The sequence below is a fragment of the Acyrthosiphon pisum genome, chromosome A3, assembly GCF_005508785.2.
Source record: "Acyrthosiphon pisum isolate AL4f chromosome A3, pea_aphid_22Mar2018_4r6ur, whole genome shotgun sequence".
Classification (NCBI taxonomy): Eukaryota; Metazoa; Arthropoda; class Insecta; order Hemiptera; family Aphididae; genus Acyrthosiphon; species Acyrthosiphon pisum.
Genome location: NC_042496.1, coordinates 2725550 through 2744465, shown reverse-complemented (window position 1 = coordinate 2744465; position 18916 = coordinate 2725550). Strand labels below are relative to the sequence as shown.

The window sequence follows — 18916 nt, the reverse complement described above, 5'->3', positions numbered from 1 at the left end:
TGTTTTGATTATTATGCATATTATATTATATTTACTTTTTTCGGTCCTTTTTTCCTATCACATCCCGCCCTCCTCCTCCGTCACCAAAAGGTGAACTCTCAAATACGCCCCTGCTTCCGATTTATCTTCAATGTTTGTTTAAATAACAAATACATGGCAATTAAAGAACACGGTATAATATATTAAAAATAACATAATTTCAAAAAACATATTCTGTTTATATGCTAATTCAACAACGGTATCCAAACTATAATAGTTAATACCTAATTATTAATTATAATAATAATAGGAGGACGATTTATTCAAACGAATAATATAATAATAATGTATAATAGGCGTATTATAATAATAATAATTAATAATAATAATAATAATAATATATACGCGCATATCGTTTGGAAAAAACGTGGACATTTCAGGCCATTTATTGCAATGAGACAGTCCGTTATTGTAGAAATTATAACTACTATTCAATAGCCACAATGAGAAAACAACGTATTCGAATAAACAAAAAGTAGGTATAGTAATTTAAAAACTGCAGTTCATACGTGATAATGTGATACATATAATACTGTTTGATAATACTTAATAGTATTAATAATAAGGTTTTTCTATTTTATTTACGTTTACTATTGGTAAAACATCTATAGACATTTTGTTAGCTTGATTAATATTATTTAACAATTATACCTGTCAGAATCTGTTAAAAAAAAAAAATAAGCAATTTTACAAATATTTCCGCAAAAGACCGAACATGTCGTTGCAATAATAGGTCTAAAAATCCACCGATGTAATCGGGAGAACTAAAAATACTTATAATAGTTATAATTAATTCAAAGCGTCGCAATGGGCTTAAAAAGTCGAATTTTTCAAATGGCCTACGACATAATATAAAATATACGGATTATAGGTGATAGGTATATACATTTTATTATATTATATAATAATATAATAGTTATATACGAGTTTCAACAGGTACAAAAACCCTATACAAAAATAAATAATAAATATATTATGTATACCGTATAGTAATGTATAAATATATTCATATTTTAACATTACATTTTATGTGTACGCACTTAAATAGCATAACAGTGTTTATTTTTAGGTATACTATACGCAGATAAGAATAGCCGTAATTAGATATACTGTATCCACGACCTGTCCTATATAGTACTTATATTATAATATTACACTAACTACCAAGTATAATGTTGAGTAGAGATAGCACTAGTATTATACAACAATATTACAGTAATAATATAATAATAATATGTAACAGGCCTTATTCCAACAAACCGAATAGAACCCTAAGTGGACGGTATTAAATACCATAAGTGCAGCAGTCGGTGATTTGACAATCGTGTAGGCTAAGTCAGAATATAATAATCACCTGTACCGCCTGCCTATTCTTACAAATCATATAACCACTGCGCCGCTATTAAAATAAGAATAAAAATATATACTGTATAGCAATATGTTTGGAAATTTCGTGATCGAGGGGGCGAAGATAACTTTAAGCTTTCCAATTACAACATCCTCGTAATCCACGGTCCTATTTATTATGATATGATTATGATGTTATATCGTAAAATATCAAAATAATAAACTCCCGTGAGTCGTGGCTCTTAAGAATTACATCTACTACCCCCTCTTCATAATATCAGTCATCAACACACATCCCACTGTACATTGGACAAAAATAAAAAAATCTTTAGGATAGGGCCTGCTACATTCTATAATATGTATAAAAACTATCTATATACTCAACGATATAATATCAATACGTACGTATCAAAAAGGCCCCAACTTAAAACAAATAGGCGGAGAGGGGGGATGCACAGTTGTTTTCAATATTTTAACAAAAATACAAAATCATTCTTGATACAATATTAGAGCCAATATTTACTACTGATAAATTTTTCTACTAATGAAAAAAATTCTAGGATTCCGACCCCTGGACCCGCCCATGCCGCCACGTCGTTGCGCATTATATTATAGGTATATGCATACAATATAATTATTATACGCGGCATGATATACACTATATAACAGTATTACAGAAGTATAAAATATATAAGGTCATATTAATATGATATATAGGTCATAATATAAAGTGTGTTAATTAAACGCGGAGTATAATAGTAACCCTAGTTCTGCAAAATGTAGTGCGAATACTTTTTAAGTGCAATTTTTTTTTTTTTTATACGATACAATATGACTAAAATGGCCTCCCTGATGGGATGATAATAGTATGTCATTAAAAAAAAAAAAACGAACTGCACTGAAATATTCGCACTGCATCACGAATATACTGGCTAGGGACTAGCCTAGGGTTACAGACGATCCAGTTAATGAACGTACCCAGTACCCACATATCATACTCGGCATATCATATCTTATATTATATTATTATAAGTGGTGCTCGGTCACTTCCACCTCTTGTTCTGCACCGTGGTGGTGGTCCGCCGGCCGACCTCGAACGATCGGACGTATTCGGGCATGTCGCCGACACCCACCAATATCCGGGTGTACAATTTCTCGGTGTCCACCCTGAAAACTTCGTACTTGAGCGTGTTCAGCCCGTCGGCCCTGTAACGTTTCTGGCTGGTGTGCACCAACTTGAGTCGGACGGCGTGGGCGAGGGGTTTGCGCTTCACGTGTTTGACCATCGTGTACCGGGCCAACCGCTCTGGTGGCCGGGTGATCGGCAAGCCGACCTGTTCCAACCTGCAGGGTGGAAAAGACAAGGCATAATATTATGTATTTTGTTTACGGGTAGGTAGGCATTTTTTGACAGGACGACATAAGGATGGGGTGAGCGAGGTGTGATCTTGTGGAGGTGCAGGTGGGTTTTTTATGGTGAAACACTATTGCTGCGAACGGCAGCTTTTTTCGAATACATTATTAATGAATAAAAGGGGGTGAACAAGCTTGGGGATTTATTCTGTATTTCTTTGAATGTGTATATAATTATTATTATAAACGGGACGGCGATCACCAACGCTTTTACAAGTAGGTATACATATTTTACATTTTATTAATTTTATTCGGTGTCGTTGTACATCTATTGTATATAATGAATAATGATAGACTATACTTTTCATTTTTATAAAATAAACAACGCACTTTTGAGTTATTATTCATAAACCCGCGATATATAATTGATATAATATTTATATTTAATTATTAAATTAGCTAAAATTTTAACGTGTAATTAAAATGGCGTTTTTAGATCACGCGATGATAGGTATACATTTTACGTATTTAATATTCTGTATTTTAACATAGTTTTAGCCTATGCGTGTTATATGTCGATACATATCTAAATTGTCACACTGCTCTTCAACATATATACCTAAAGTGGGTTGCTTGAAAATGTCGAGTGTTCAGAAAATAAAAATTAAACAACGTCATTGCAGGCGCCAATTAGTATACTCCAAACTATACGATAACGTTTAAATATATTTAATTCAAACTCAACTAATATATTTTTTTTAAATACAATTATATATCAACAATAATTGGAAATCTCGTTACCTATACGAAATAGGCTAAACCATTATAAAGGTATACATAGTGTATGTGTATTCAGTATTGTGTATCAGCGTTTTATCGGCGATTGTTGTAAATACCTCACGTAGTCACGTACCTATACTCACGTTATATTTGCATATATTATATACAGGTAGCCAAGTAGGTTAGACCTATTACGATGGCAAGACTTAGGAGTGGGGCTTTAGGGTGTTTAGACTTTAGAGAGCCCTTTCGCATGAGCAGTATATATTGACGTAAAATGTATATTAATCACAAATGTACGCTCGTAGGTATCTACCGTTTCGCAATCGCGTACACAACTTAAATATCTGAATATAATTGTACGCGTCATCGGTTTTGTTGGTTTACGTTATATATCATCGTACTTTTGTCATTATATAATATTATATGGTATTCAGACATTTATCCCTCCCTCTTGAAAACAATTTTATAGTTGCACCATTAGGTAATGAGCATACAACATATTATTGTTATAATACAATGTTATAAACTTATATACATACATTTTAGTATTTTACATGTATATACATTATATAATACGAATATGTCATATAAAGTGCTTACCTATATCCCATATCGTCGTCTTCACCACCCCAACCCCAAAACAGATTCGAGTAGCCGTTGACGAGGAAGTAATGATCCGGTCTTATGTTGAACACGCCGCCCACCAACTTGTGGTAAGGTAATCTATAAGATTGTTAATGAAAAAAAATTATATTGTGGGTACACACTACGCAGTGGGTAAACCTGTATGATATACAATATATCTATACTAATTTATTTTTTTTAAATATATTTGTCTGAATAAGAATAATATTATACTTTTAACCATTTTAGATTACCTATAATATCTAATATCGTACAGAATTTTTAAATTCATATATTATCTTTAATAAATTGATGAGTTATTTGAAAACAAAATTGTTTTAATTAGGTATAGAAGTTTACATACATTGTAGTCATCTGTACCATCCTATATTCTCTGTCAAACGAGAGAACTCACCGATTCTGCGCATATCTACTCGACACCCTGCCTTCGACAACGGTTCCACTATGACAGGGATAGTTGGGCAGGGATGTGGAGAAGAGCCGATTTTCGTCGGGCATCAACATGTTCTCTCGATGGACAGAGTATTAAATATATTATAAAGAGACAGCGGCGCATAGGCGCAATTTAAGGGGGGTTGGGTGTGCTTATCACCCCGAATTTTTAATTTAGTACCCCCGAATTTGTTCATGTTGACTTACATTTTAGGCTGATTTCCATTACCATAAAATAACATGTAAAAAAATATAAGGGCTTTAGCACCCCTAAACTTTTCATTGGAATTGCGCCCCTGCAGCAGCGTATGTGGGACAGCACATATTTTGTTTGTCCTCGATGTATTCGAAAACTACCTATACTTTACCAATTTTGATGTGTAGTATTCTATCATGAACCAAAAAATCTCAACTCTCAAGGAGTAGTATGACCTTAGGCCACTTGTGACTTGTGAGTATACGGCCAAGTCCTAAGTAGTAAGTGATACCTAAAATTAAAATATAACCGTGGCGCTATATTTTTAAAACTCCTATCGGAAAAAAAGATTCATCACAGAAGGAGATTGTAAAAATATAACTTTAAAAGCATAAAAAAAGTTCATTTTTTGAATTGTGTTTCCCTAAAAAATTTAAATTTGTAAAAATCCGTTTCCCGTATATATATATATGTAGACATTATACTCGTAATTTATATGTATAGTGTGTCGTACCACGTAGGTACCTATCTATATATTCTGAACTCCAAGTTACATTCGGAAGTAACCCGATTGCCTGATTAACGATTATATAACATTTATTGCTAAACAGTAACCAATACATATTATTACCATACTTATTACATATACCTGCCCATACATCAATAATTGAATAATGTAATTCTATATGCTAATATCGAAAGTCTGTGAGAGCGTTAATCCTATTTTGGCTTTTTTTATAAAATGTATACTATCCGACGCCGATTAGTAGGAGAGCTTATATTATGCACATATTATATAAACTTTATTAAAACCCGTCGCGACGTCATCATCAGACGGTCAGTGTACTTATAGATTGTTAATCTAATAATTGAGACGACGTCGCGACCACTATTTATAGGTTATATAGGTTAGATACCTATACATATATTTTGTTCATGTTTGTTCAACCTTAATAACGAGGCTATATAATATTAGAGCACTATAAAACCAACCGTGGGTATTTATAAAGGATAAGACTTGAATGTAGGGTGGATAATATTATATTACCAACGTAAGAAAGTATTTTTGGCACGTTGATAAAATCAATGACGGTTTTATACTTGCGCCGTATTTCGATGTAATTCGGCAAAAGGCTTTCGTATGTTTTTGATAGTTTCTCGGAGGGCATTGGTTTTGGTTATCACTATTATTATAGTACTATATCACGATACCGACTATATTATTATATACAGGGTGATTTACCAAATAAACCCCCCCGCCATTATAGATTTTGAGCTTAGCGATGAATGTATTGATTTTACAATGATATTGTGTGGTTATTTTATAAAAAAAATTTTTTATGTCTACCATCACCTTTTGGGGAAGTAAAAATGCTTTGATTTCAACTTCAGCATCTTTCCTGATAGGTGGTCAAAGTACTTTTTAAAAGCGTAGAGAAAAACAAAATAAATTTAATAAAACACGGAAGTTTTTAGTTTTTACACAAAACCTCTCTTTGACAAAATTGATTTTGTTTTTCAGTGTTACTCGGATACTTTAGATTTTCACCAAATGTTTATATGACTATTTTTCAACTATTCATTGACATTTGAATTTTTTTCCCTAAATACTTACATTTTAATAAAAACAATTGTATGGGTCAAAATCTTGAAACTTTAATACGAGGTTCCTTACATAAGAAGTTAAAATAGCAATTCAAAAATATTTAATTTTTATACAAGCATTTTATGTTTAATTTACTAATTATAAAAGTTTAATTTAAAATTACTAAAATGTTCAAATAATTTCCATAGCTCCTTTTTCCCAAATCTATTATCTTTAATACACAATGTTAAGTAACTCGAAAACTACCTATTCAAATTTTAAATTAGATGCCTACGCCCTACACCCAAATATTCAGAAAAATTATTCACTAAAAAATGTACAATAGAAAAGTTTTGTGAATCACCCTGTATTATAACACCCGTTCTCCGCTGTATGTAAATGTAATATAGGTAGGTATTATACCAGGGGCGGCTCCAGGGGGGGGGGCTAATTATTTTAAATAATAGCTTCTTATAATTTGCAATGAGCTTCATACTCCCAAATAGTTATTTTATCCTGTTATACTAGCTATAACCCTATGGAATTTATATGAAATGTTATGTGCTTATATATATATATGTATACAATGATCAAAACTTAAAAAAACTTAGATAAATCTTAAGACATGTACTTTTAAATTTTGAGCGAATATAAATTATAATTTTCAATTGGAACGATTAAATTGAAATACAATAATGAGCTGAAATAACACAATAAATAGGTAATGTTGGGTGGATAACGTAGCACAGGACAACTAGTTCAAGTTTATTGCATCATGTTAAAAATAGAACAAAAGAGCCTGTGACGAGAGTTAATTTTCCTAATGGTAATATTAAATATAAATTATTTTGTCCAGTATTTAGTTTGTATAATGTAATTATTGCAATAATTATAATTTGTTAAGTTTATATTTTATTTTAATGTTTTATATAATTGCAGTATTTTAGTGTATTTTATTTTGTAACACATACGGCCTATGCGTTGACTGGATTTGTATGTAACCCTATGACGATAATAATATGATATTATTGATATTACACAGTATGGACAATAATATGGTAATATTGTCTATAAAGATTATACGTATTTTAAGGTTATCTATATTATGCTTACTGATATTTAAATTCGTTGACGGCCACCGACAAGTGTCTGGGAAATTCCGGACAACTGTACATGTTTCTGTCGTCCTCTGGCAACATGTCCACATCATGGAAGACATAGCAGCCGTACAGCCCTTTATGCCAATCACCCTCACCACGTAGGCCGTACGTACGATAAATCGTCAAAAAAGCCGCATTCATAATTGCCCCTTTATTGAACGTTACATTGCTGACCTATATATAGACAAACATTTTGAAATTGCAGCAGTTCATATAATAACTTTTTAGTTTTTACTGCACTTTTTAACAAGTAGGTAAACAATATTTGTATGGTAAAAATAATAATAACGTATAGCATATTATATAACAATGTTATTAATATGTTACGTATGAGAAATTACAGAAAACCAATATAATATTTGAAATAAATCATATATTTAGATATACCATGTACCTCTACCAGCACCATATATACCATAACAAGCAATAAATGTTATTAAAATTTACAAAAATATAAATATTTCTCCAAATGTTTGCTCTTCCTTTTATAATATAGACCGAACAATAACGATTTGTGTTTACCTAAATGGAAACTAATTTATGAAGATTTTTATTCAATTTTTTTTAAATCTATCTCTAATTCCTTAGTAAATTTCTCAATCACGTAATATTCACTCGTGGTGATGAGCTGCAGGATAATAAAATAGTTAGTAAAAAAAATATTCAACAAATAATTAATAATATAATAATATGCAAATGGCATTTAAATGCTAAATGGTTAATAAAAAATAGATAAGATATTTGATTATTTTGCAGCACACTTCATGCTCATACGATATACTCCTAATATGTATCTATTCTACAAGTCACACGACATCATTCGTTTCGTATATTTCGCGTACCTGTTCGACGACAAATATTTTGAAATCCAACTGTTGTCTTTTCAACACCGGTATTAGCCTGTACAACAATGTCCATAAATGATCTTTTCTGTCCCTGTATGGTATGATGATGCACACCGAGTGTCTTGCTTTACAATCATCCGGTGCCCAAGAACCGCCCCCGCCCATTGATCCAACCGCGTCCACTATTTCCTCTTCGGTCATATTAACGGCGACGCTATCCAATTTCTCAGCACCGTCTACAATTTTGAAATGCAAACAAAACACATAATATTACTTTAGTCTATAACACATTCGAACGGTTCATTCCGCATGTCCTTGTGTAACATTAATTGACCATTGTCATTTGTCAAATGATGATACGCATTGCACTGGTGTACCTACCATTATCGGTAGGTAGGTAGGTAGGTACATTAAGTACCTAGATACTGCATATGATACTAAATATCCGTATTCGAAATATATGATAGGTATATAATTAATTATATTACTATACTAATATATCTCTTCGTAGAGATGTTTGATTTTAACCACAATGGTTTTGTTAATCGAGGTACTAAAGAATGACCATTGATCATATTTATGCGTTAACTATTTTAGATTCTGAGTGGAACGGTGAATGTATTGATTTTACAATGAAGTGTTTTTTTTTTTTTTTTATTTATTTATTTTTTTTTTTTATGTCTGTCATCACCTTTTAGGACAGTAAAAGTGCTTGGATTTTCTTCAACATTACCTTTTCTGATAGGAAAGTGAATCTAGTTGGTACTTTGGGGGGGAAAAAGTAAAATTTTTCCATTAGTTTTCAAAAGCGCCGTGAAAAACAAAAGAAAAATTAAGGAAAAACGGGAATTTTTACGCAAAATCTGTTTTCGAGAAAATTGATTTTGGTTTTTGGTGTAACTTTAAAACGAATGACTGTAGATACATGAAATTTTCACTGGTTGTTTATATTTCTATTTTCTATACATGATAAAATTTTAAAAATATTTTGATTTGTTTTGAGCTGTTTACGGACAATTTCAGTTTCCAATTTAATTAGTTTTTTTTTCTATGAATGTCAATAAAACTTTATTTGTTGAGTAAAAATACTTGAAAATTTAATACAAGGCTTCTACGATATTGTTACAATGAGATTTGAAAAATAATTAGTCACAGTTTTTTTTTATTAGCATTTAAAGTTCAAAAATTGACAAAATATGTAAAAATCACGAAAATTAGCAAATTATTTTGAGTTAATAATTCGTAAAAATTTTTCTTTTTAGAACTAAGATTTTAAAATGTAATACAAGATTCCTTATAGGTTAATCTACCTTTATCAAAAAAAAAAATGTCTATAAGAAACTCAAATTAAATTTTTATGAGCGTTTGAAATTCAAATTTTTACAACATTTGATATTCACTAGATTTCTTACGTAACGATTATCTTATTTTATTGTAACTAAAAAACGAATGACTGTAGATACTTGAAAATTTCACTGAATGTTCATATTAGAATTTTATATACGCGATAAAAATTTGAAAATAACTTGACTCTTTTTGAGCTGCTTACGGACATCGTAAGTTTTCAATTTTTTTAGTTTTTTTTTCTATAAATATCAATAAAATTTTATTTGTTTGGTAAAAATGCGTGAAAATTGAATGCAAGGCTCCTGATATATTGTTACAATAGCAATTGTAAAATATTAAAAATACACATTTTCACATTTTCTTTATAAACATTTGAAGTTGAAATTTTGACAAAATTTATCAAATTTAAAATTGAATAATTATTTTGTAGTTAAAAATTTATAAAATGTTCAACTTTTATATCTAAGGATTGAAAATTTAAAACAAGATTTCACGTAAATATTTAATTCTGTTACCAAAAATTCTAAGAAATACATAAGCACAGTTTATTTTTATAGTCATTTTAAGTTCAAATTTGGACGAAATTACATATTAAATAACCTGGAATAACTATTTTAGTTATTTTGTTGTGATTGTATAATATTATTTGTGGGTACTTGAAACTTCTAAAGTATACTATTATATATCTATGATAGTACCACGGTTTGTTATTGATGTATAACGCGTTACCTAATGGATATTGTGATATGATTAATTTGGAATTTATTATTGATACCTATTATAGGTCAATTTTTTTTTAATACTATAGATAAGTATACCTATAATAGGTATGTCTAATACCTAGACTGACAAACCGTCTCCGCTCAGAATCGTTTTTCTTATACAGTTATATTATATCATTGAATTCAAATTGAATACTATACATTAGACAGTGACCCACTTGTAACCTACTGTACAGCAGAGCGACATTCACTTACCCACCTTTTTTTTCTATATTTAGGTCAGTTTTCAAATGTGAAGAACGTTTAATTTTTTTTTTTAGATGGTAACCTAATGGTTGAGTTAGGTATATAGCATTTTGAATTTAGTATATTATAAAACAAAATAAAACACATTTTTTATAAAAATGTATACAAAACTTAAGTAAATACTAAGTTCCAAATTCTAAATAAGACTAATTCTTATAATTCAAACTATTTTTTTATGAACTGTAAAAAAAATTATTTTATTTATTTTTATTACACAGTAGTACTCAATGAGGATATTCTTGGTTATCGCGATTATATAAAATAAAAATAAATAAAAAGATAGATAGGTACTTAGATACTATTATAGTTGTTATTTAGTGACATTAAACACTTTAATGCATCGATATATTCTGTGATGTTACTAATGGCTTACAAATAAACTGATTGGGGTCACATACTCACATATGGTATACACGTGGTAATTGTAAATACATTTACAGTCGAGTCTCGATAGCTCGAATCTCGAGGGGAATAAAAACAAATTCGAATTATGTATTTTTCAAGTTATATATATAGGTACCTACCTAAAACACAACTTGAAGGGCTTTAAAGAAAAAAAATCGAGATATCGCGACTTGATTGTATAATATGACGTGTTATTAATATTATCTAAGTGGATAAGTATTGTATTTGATTAAATTATTTATATAATAATATTAAATAGTATTTGATTTAATACCGACTATACGTCCACCAGCCACTGATGTGTATGCGTCAAAGTCAAGGTCAATCTAACGATTTTACATTTTTACTATTTTAAAAAATATGATCTTAAACATTTCTATGATTATCGATTATCTCTGATCTATATTATTCATCCAGTCATTAATGTAAAAGGCAGCCCTAGTGGCCTCGTATCCAGCGGTACCAAAGCAAACAATATATTATATATTTCTCAAACTACAAAATTATAAATTAATGTTTATTTAAAAACTTAAGGGGGGTAGAGCGTGATTAATTTTCGGTCGAAAACATAGCCCATGACTTCAATCACTACGCCTAATATAATGTTCTGATATTAATTTTTAAAGTTGATTTGAATTTGTCACTAAATTATCTAAGTTTGACAATTTCATTTTTCTAATTTTTATTTTTCTTACTTAGAAATTTACTAATAAAAAGAGTAAAAATAGATTATATTCATAATTCAAATTGAAATACATTGATATAGGATATGAAAAATGTACGACAGTCAAAGCATAGTAAACTTAGAGGAGATTCAAATCCGCTTTCAAAATTTAAATTGGAACATCCTATTGAGCGTAGTGATTGGAAGTCATTAGCAGTATTTTTTGAAAAAAATTGTATTAAGTAATATGTGGTGACACGTGCATGTGCGTAGGTTAATGACGTACATATCCGGTCACTATGATGCCCTTACACAACGTGATCGGTACTACAAATTACACACACGAATGTTCATTTACATTCAACACATCCACAAGACCCTTATGAACTGAAATATAAAATGCCTAGTTTTTACTCTTTAGAATGGATTACGCTCCAGCCCCTTAACTTAATTTTAATACTTTTGTATAAAATATTAACTTGAAGTTAACACGTTATATATATGTTACAAAAGTAGGTAACTTATTCAATTTAAAGTTAGTGGTTAAAAAAAAAGTGACAAATTACCTAATTAGTTTAAATTTTTAACTCCTTAACACCCAGCCCTTAAGATATTATACTTACATAACACTGGTGGTATTTTTGGGCACCATGGTTTTGGTCGACATGGTTCTAATCTTTCTGAAATTATATTTGATTTTTCTGCATTCCTTTGCAACTCCGCTAATTTTCCCGAACAATATCCGTTAGCTTCGTTCTTCAACTGAGTGACGAACAAGTGAAGGTTTGGTGGCTTTGACTTCAACAAACGTTCTAACTGGAAATCTTTATTCTGTGCACTGCTAGCTGGCTAATTTTCGAAGTATATTATTTTATTAATTTAAAAAAATTAAATAGGTTTTAATTCAAAAATATCATAAACGTTTATATATCATATTTACGAAATAATACTTACATCTGGTTTTAATTTTGCCACATGTAAGCTGTTGACCTTCAGAGAATTTCGTTTTTGTAAAGCTGGAGCCTGTAAAATTATTAATACAAACATTTACGTATGATGGGTACACAGAATATGCAGTACTTAAAAAATACTACGAATTAGATCGACTCGGTAAAATATAAAACTATACGCAAATAATATACTGTTTGTACCGTGTATCAGTGACGTACCTAGTCATCATTTAATTTTTTTTTTACTTTGAAAATTGTTAATTGGACACTGTGGTACTCGGAATTAATAATAAAAATGTTCACAAAGTTCAAAACACTTAAAATGTCGACCGAAGGACTGAATACTTTAGTTTTTGAATTGTTATATTGTTTAAACTTTAAAGCAATTTTTAATTATAAATTATAACTTATAAAAGGTACCTATATATATTGTAATATATAGATACAAATAATATGTAAGTAGTAGATACCTCTAACTAACTAAAATCGTTATTTTTCTTGTACCTATACATGGTAGTTGGACAGGACCTCATTTTATAGATACAATGAAAAAAAGTCAAGTTGATGAGTAAAAAAATTGTACCATTTATATTTTAAACATTAATTTGTTGTAATTTCTACTAGGTACCTACTTATATATTATCTGATGTCGAATAAAATAATCAAATTTTAAACGAATTAATGATAAAATTTCAATTTTCCAAGCGGAATTTAATAAAAAAAAAAAAAGTAAAACATTATCTTCGAAACACTCTGTCTCAAGAAGAAGTCACCATCTCAGCTGACAGCTGTAGTACCTATCTATAAAAAAAAGAAATTTCTGAACGACTAAAATATAATGATGTTAATGACACATTATAGCCGATTTAAAAAGTAGGAAGGTTAATTTATAATATATTTATTGACTTATTTTAAATTATATATTTGTATAGGTATGGATGTTGTTAAATATTAACCATTAAGTTTAAGTTTATGACATGTTCTATTATTAACGAGATTATTAATTTATTTAACTATTCATATTGTTGTAGAACTTGTAACTTATTGTTGATTTATCAGTATATTTAGGCTCTTGCCCCTTTATACCTATATATACGATAATGAAATTTTAGGCCTCACAATTTTAACCTGCCTGAGTCTAGCAAATCGCCAGGAAGCCACTGCATGTATATTATATACTTTGAATTTTTTCAAAATCAGAAATTAAGTCTATTTAATAAAAATAGTGCTTAAGAATGCTGTAACCTAAGCTCGTATTAAATTCTCAAGCTTCTTGACTTAGAAACAAAAATGCTATCAACAAAAAGTCAAATAGATCAGACAACATTTTTTTTAAAATATTATCATGTCCAATAAATATTTTTAGTGAATCTATCAAATATTTCAGTTTCTCGTAATTTTTTTTTTCGTTTTCTCCACGATTATTTGTAAAAATACCAGGAATTTTTCTTCTGACCATTTCTTCCCCCCCCCCCCCCTTAAAAAAAATAGTACCGATCAAATCCAATTTTATACCATAAGCCGCACTTAAAGTTGAAGGTTGAAGAATTTTTACTGCTTTATAGGTTGAAAAAAAAAATTTTATAAAAATACCCATCATTGTAACACCAATAGCTGGAACATCAATCGCTCCGCTCGGAATATATAAAAGTGATGTGGAAATAAATGTCTAGTCTGCATAGGCGCAAATAGGAGGGGGGCCTTAAGTGGCTAAGCCCCCCCCAAACATTTCTTAAATTTTGTTTTAAGCCTATACCTATTCAATATTATCAAAGTAAGGCTTTAGCCCAAACGCTATATTTGCGCCTATGCTTGTCTGGACATCAGCTACCATCGTTTACGAACGTTTTTAACGAAAATACGTTACGATTCGCAGACCGATACGCCAGGTACATAACAAACGATTATTATTTTAAATAACACTCACGCGAGTTATAGCTATGAAGCACATGGCGAAAACGACGAGCAACACCAAAACGAACGGAAGCACCTTGACTGTCCATGCCCAGATCTTTGCGGTCGGCGTGTAGCGAAATACCCGGGCTCTCTGCACTCTCACTACCACCATGACATGAGATAATGAGCCTCATGGCTCGCCTGACATGGACGCGATCCTCGAGGACACGCGAAACCCGATGAATAATATTATATTATGACACTATACACTATATCATCATCATAATGTCGCGTGCCGTCGCAGACGCAAACGCCGTTGATCTCGTCGACGACTGTTTCCGGTCGGGGAGACGAGACTCGGGCAGCAGCAGCAGCAGCTGTGGCAGCGACGTGGTCATAATATCGCGCGCGTACGGGTTTCGACTGGCGGACGGTTGCTAGAAGAAACTGTGTGGGCACGTCATACCGAAATACGATTTGTTTTGCAGTCGTCGTCGTCGTCGTCGTCGGTCAGCAATGGTCGCACGCGGTTATAATGGTTATATACCTGACCGCGGCTATGTCGCAATCGCGGTTGCAGTTGTTACACCGCAGCGTGCACACAGAAGACTACCCCGTTGAACGCGGTCGCGCACATGCTTATTGATTTTTCTCGGCCATATGACCGGCACCACTCCCGGGCCGCACGAGCACGACACACGCGTATATTTTAAGACGTGTGTACAGGGCGATAAAAATAATAAATTAACGTATTTATTATTGTACATCGCGTCATTAATGGTATTATTTTATAATCGAGTGGTTTTTTTTACGAATAACCACCATGGGTGACTATTTTCGTTTTCCACCGATCGTTGGTATAGTTCTTTGCTCTATGGTATAGTTACCGTGGTACACTAGTAACGACGGTAGGCGGAAAAAAAAGCCCAGAAAATAAATATAACGTGAACACGTGTATACCCAACTACTAATTAGTAATTACCGCTTACCCATAGCCAAATATAATTATATAAGTACCTGTTATCCCTAGGTTCATAGTTGGATTATATCCATTCCCCTGGTACCAAACCCCCTACATAAACTATAAACTTGAGCGACGAAAAAGAAGTTCATATAATATTTTATTCAATAGAACGAATAATAGGTAACGATGATAATTTTATTTTATTATTATAATGATTATTATTTTGTTGCAATTCAATTTATATTATATACTAATATTATAAGAACATTAAAATTTTTTACTATACCTACTTATATAGTTACTAGCCGACCCTTCACAGCTTCATTCAGTCATATTCAGAGTTCAGACATATATAATTATTTATATTTTAAATTTTAAGATTTTCTTTTATTTCTTTTACATAAGACTATAATAAGGGTATACGTGTATAAGATTGCCTATATTGGCTTCTTATACAATTAAAAATTATAATATATTACTAATTATTGTTATTTATAATTATGATCTGTTGACTGTTATAGTAGTATAATATGAAATATGTATATACTACCTAAGACTTAATTTTTTTTCTTATAACTTATAACACAATATATCATGACGTATTCATATTGTGTTCATATATATATTTTTATTTGATTTACAATCTATATTTTATACAATTAACGATTAATTATTATTTTCATTATAATATTACCTATATTATTATATTTTATTATAGGTACACGGTAATTAGTAATTACTAATTAGGAGTAGAGTATGTAGTATGTACATGCGTTCAAATTTAAATTTATATTTTTGGGATTTTTTTTTTTCATGGGGGGGGGGGGGGGGGGTTCGCGATTCAGTATCGACGTATCGCACTATCGTTGTTATAACCGTGGGGTTATTTTATATTTCCACACAATTATATAATATATAATATCATGGTTTTATTCAGTAACGGTTCCTACGTATCATAGAACATATTCTATGTAGGTACGTATTCGATCTTTTCCCTAGGTATAAACTATAAATATAATAATTATTGTTCCAAGCAGTGGCATGGAAAGGTAGTTTTTTTTGAGCCACGACTCCGTTAATGTTTGAGGTCGTGATACTGTGGTAGATTTGTAAAATGTATTGCATCTAACTTATGAACTTGAGAGTTGAGACTTTATATAATATGCAAAAGTTTTCAGAGTCCGAACTTAAGGCCTCTAACTTTAAAGGCGGGGCTACTCGCTACTAGATAAAATCATAACCCCTCTCCCTGGCCCCAAGACAATACCCCAAATACGCCACTGCAAGGTAGTGGTACCTACCTATGTAAGAATAGGTACCCGACTAAGTATTATTTTCAATAAACAGTATACTTTTCAGGACAGATAGTTTTCCCACTATTTGTATTCGAATTTCTAGTATCTAGTGTTTCAAATGTTATTCCAATATGAAAAACTAATTATTTACCTAATAATCTCACCAAAATAGCAAAATATGAATTTAATTTACAAAATACATTCACACAATCACACTATAGGTACCACATATATATATGTATATTAACAATACATAAATATTAGGTAGGTATATTGTTATACACTATTATACTACTATAATAGTAATATAGCATGGATACTCTGTAGCAGTGTGTAACAACGTTGAAAATATCTACCACAGTTGTATTACCTACAACAAAATTTCTATGAAATTCAAAACATTTTAATATATTTTATAAGGTATTTATTCCCTTAAATTTTAAGATCTCAGATGTTTCGGTGGGGGCCCGGGGGGCAAACATTTAAGTGTAATTAATAAACCTGAAATTAATCAAATACAGTATAATAATGTATTTTGCAAATAATATGATACATAATAAAATACAATAATTAATATTATTAAAATGAAACAACATATATTTTGATAACAACTAAAAACAATTGTTTAGGTAGGTAACAAACAAGTTTTTAGAGCAACAATAATTAAACATTGAGATTGGATTAAAGGAACTTGATGATTTGGCAATTCACATTCATACAATGCTTATAATATATTAACCAACTTCATCCAAATGAGATTAATATGATTGATATAAACATGAATATGAAGATTTAAAAAAAATATATTGCATGCTTACTGCACATGTTGTAAAGAATGACTTTCAAAAAATAAATATGTTAAAAAAAAAGTTATACAGGTACAGGTAGGTAAATTACTTACGTATTATAATTGAGTATAAAATAACAATATAACATACCAAGATAATTCAACTATTCAAAACTTTACATTATATTTAGTTACAAAATATCAGTTAAAAAGTTTAAAAAAATAGTATTATTAAAATCTTTAAATGTATCCTAATACCTACTTATAATGTTTTCAAAAATGTCAGAAAATGCATATTAAATTGACCAGAATATTAAACAAAACAACTCTTTTAACAACTTTTTTTTAACTTATATAATATTAATTATTACATATTATAGTATAGGTACTCAAAATTAGAATTAAACTAATTACTCAAATATTAAAACATTTAAATATAGGTAATAACTAGGGCTCAGATTATAAAGGACAATTAATATCAAATAAAGTATAAAATTGTTTGAAAAAAGCCAAAAATAAAAGGCTATTTATTTTTAAATAAATAAAAAAAAGCATAAACGAAAATGAACTTAATCAAGGTATGAAATTGAATAAACAAAATGTATTATGTTAGATTTGCAACAAAAACAATAATAATCCAATAACCATTTAGTCCGTATTCCAAATTTTTAAATTTCTTCTTAATTAAATTAAAATTTTTTTTATTACTATAGCATAATAAACATGTCAAAATGCCACAACTGGAATAATTGCAAAAAAGCAATAAATAAGCAAAAAAAGCATTTACATAAAAAAATCCAAAAAACCAAAAATGAATTGATTCATTTGGAATCAGAATGACTTGAAACAAATTGATGTATAAAAATTAGATTTCTATCTCATAAATAAATAAGAAGGATATGCTTTAAAATCTGAGTTTTAGTAATAACGAATGTACCAAATATTGTCAATAATTAAAATATTATTTTCAAAAGTTTTAAGCTTTAAATATGGTTATTTAAACTGTTGAACATATAAACATTAACATAAGAGATATTTTAATGTACGAATATATTAATATTTGTAATTTTTCTTGTTAATTATTATTTAATACAAAACAATGTAATTGGGCTCGTTCTGTATTTAATATAAATAAATAAATAACACTTAAAAGTTATAATTATTATACATACAAAATACATAATAAGTATTTTTT

General features: G+C 30.0%; 1 protein-coding gene across 1 annotated transcript; it reads right to left on the bottom strand.

The window, feature by feature from the left end:
- Window positions 1-159: 159 nt before the first annotated feature.
- LOC100159313 (beta-1,4-N-acetylgalactosaminyltransferase bre-4) lies at window positions 160-15406 on the bottom strand. Its single transcript, XM_001942985.5, has 7 exons — window positions 14707-15406; window positions 12784-12852; window positions 12453-12678; window positions 8383-8621; window positions 7494-7714; window positions 4123-4245; window positions 160-2730 (listed from the first exon to the last, which is right to left on the bottom strand). Exons 1-7 carry the CDS (start codon window positions 14845-14847, stop codon window positions 2430-2432), a joined length of 1320 nt encoding a protein of 439 aa, XP_001943020.2. The 5' UTR covers window positions 14848-15406; the 3' UTR covers window positions 160-2429.
- Between the last annotated feature and the right edge of the window lie 3510 nt (window positions 15407-18916).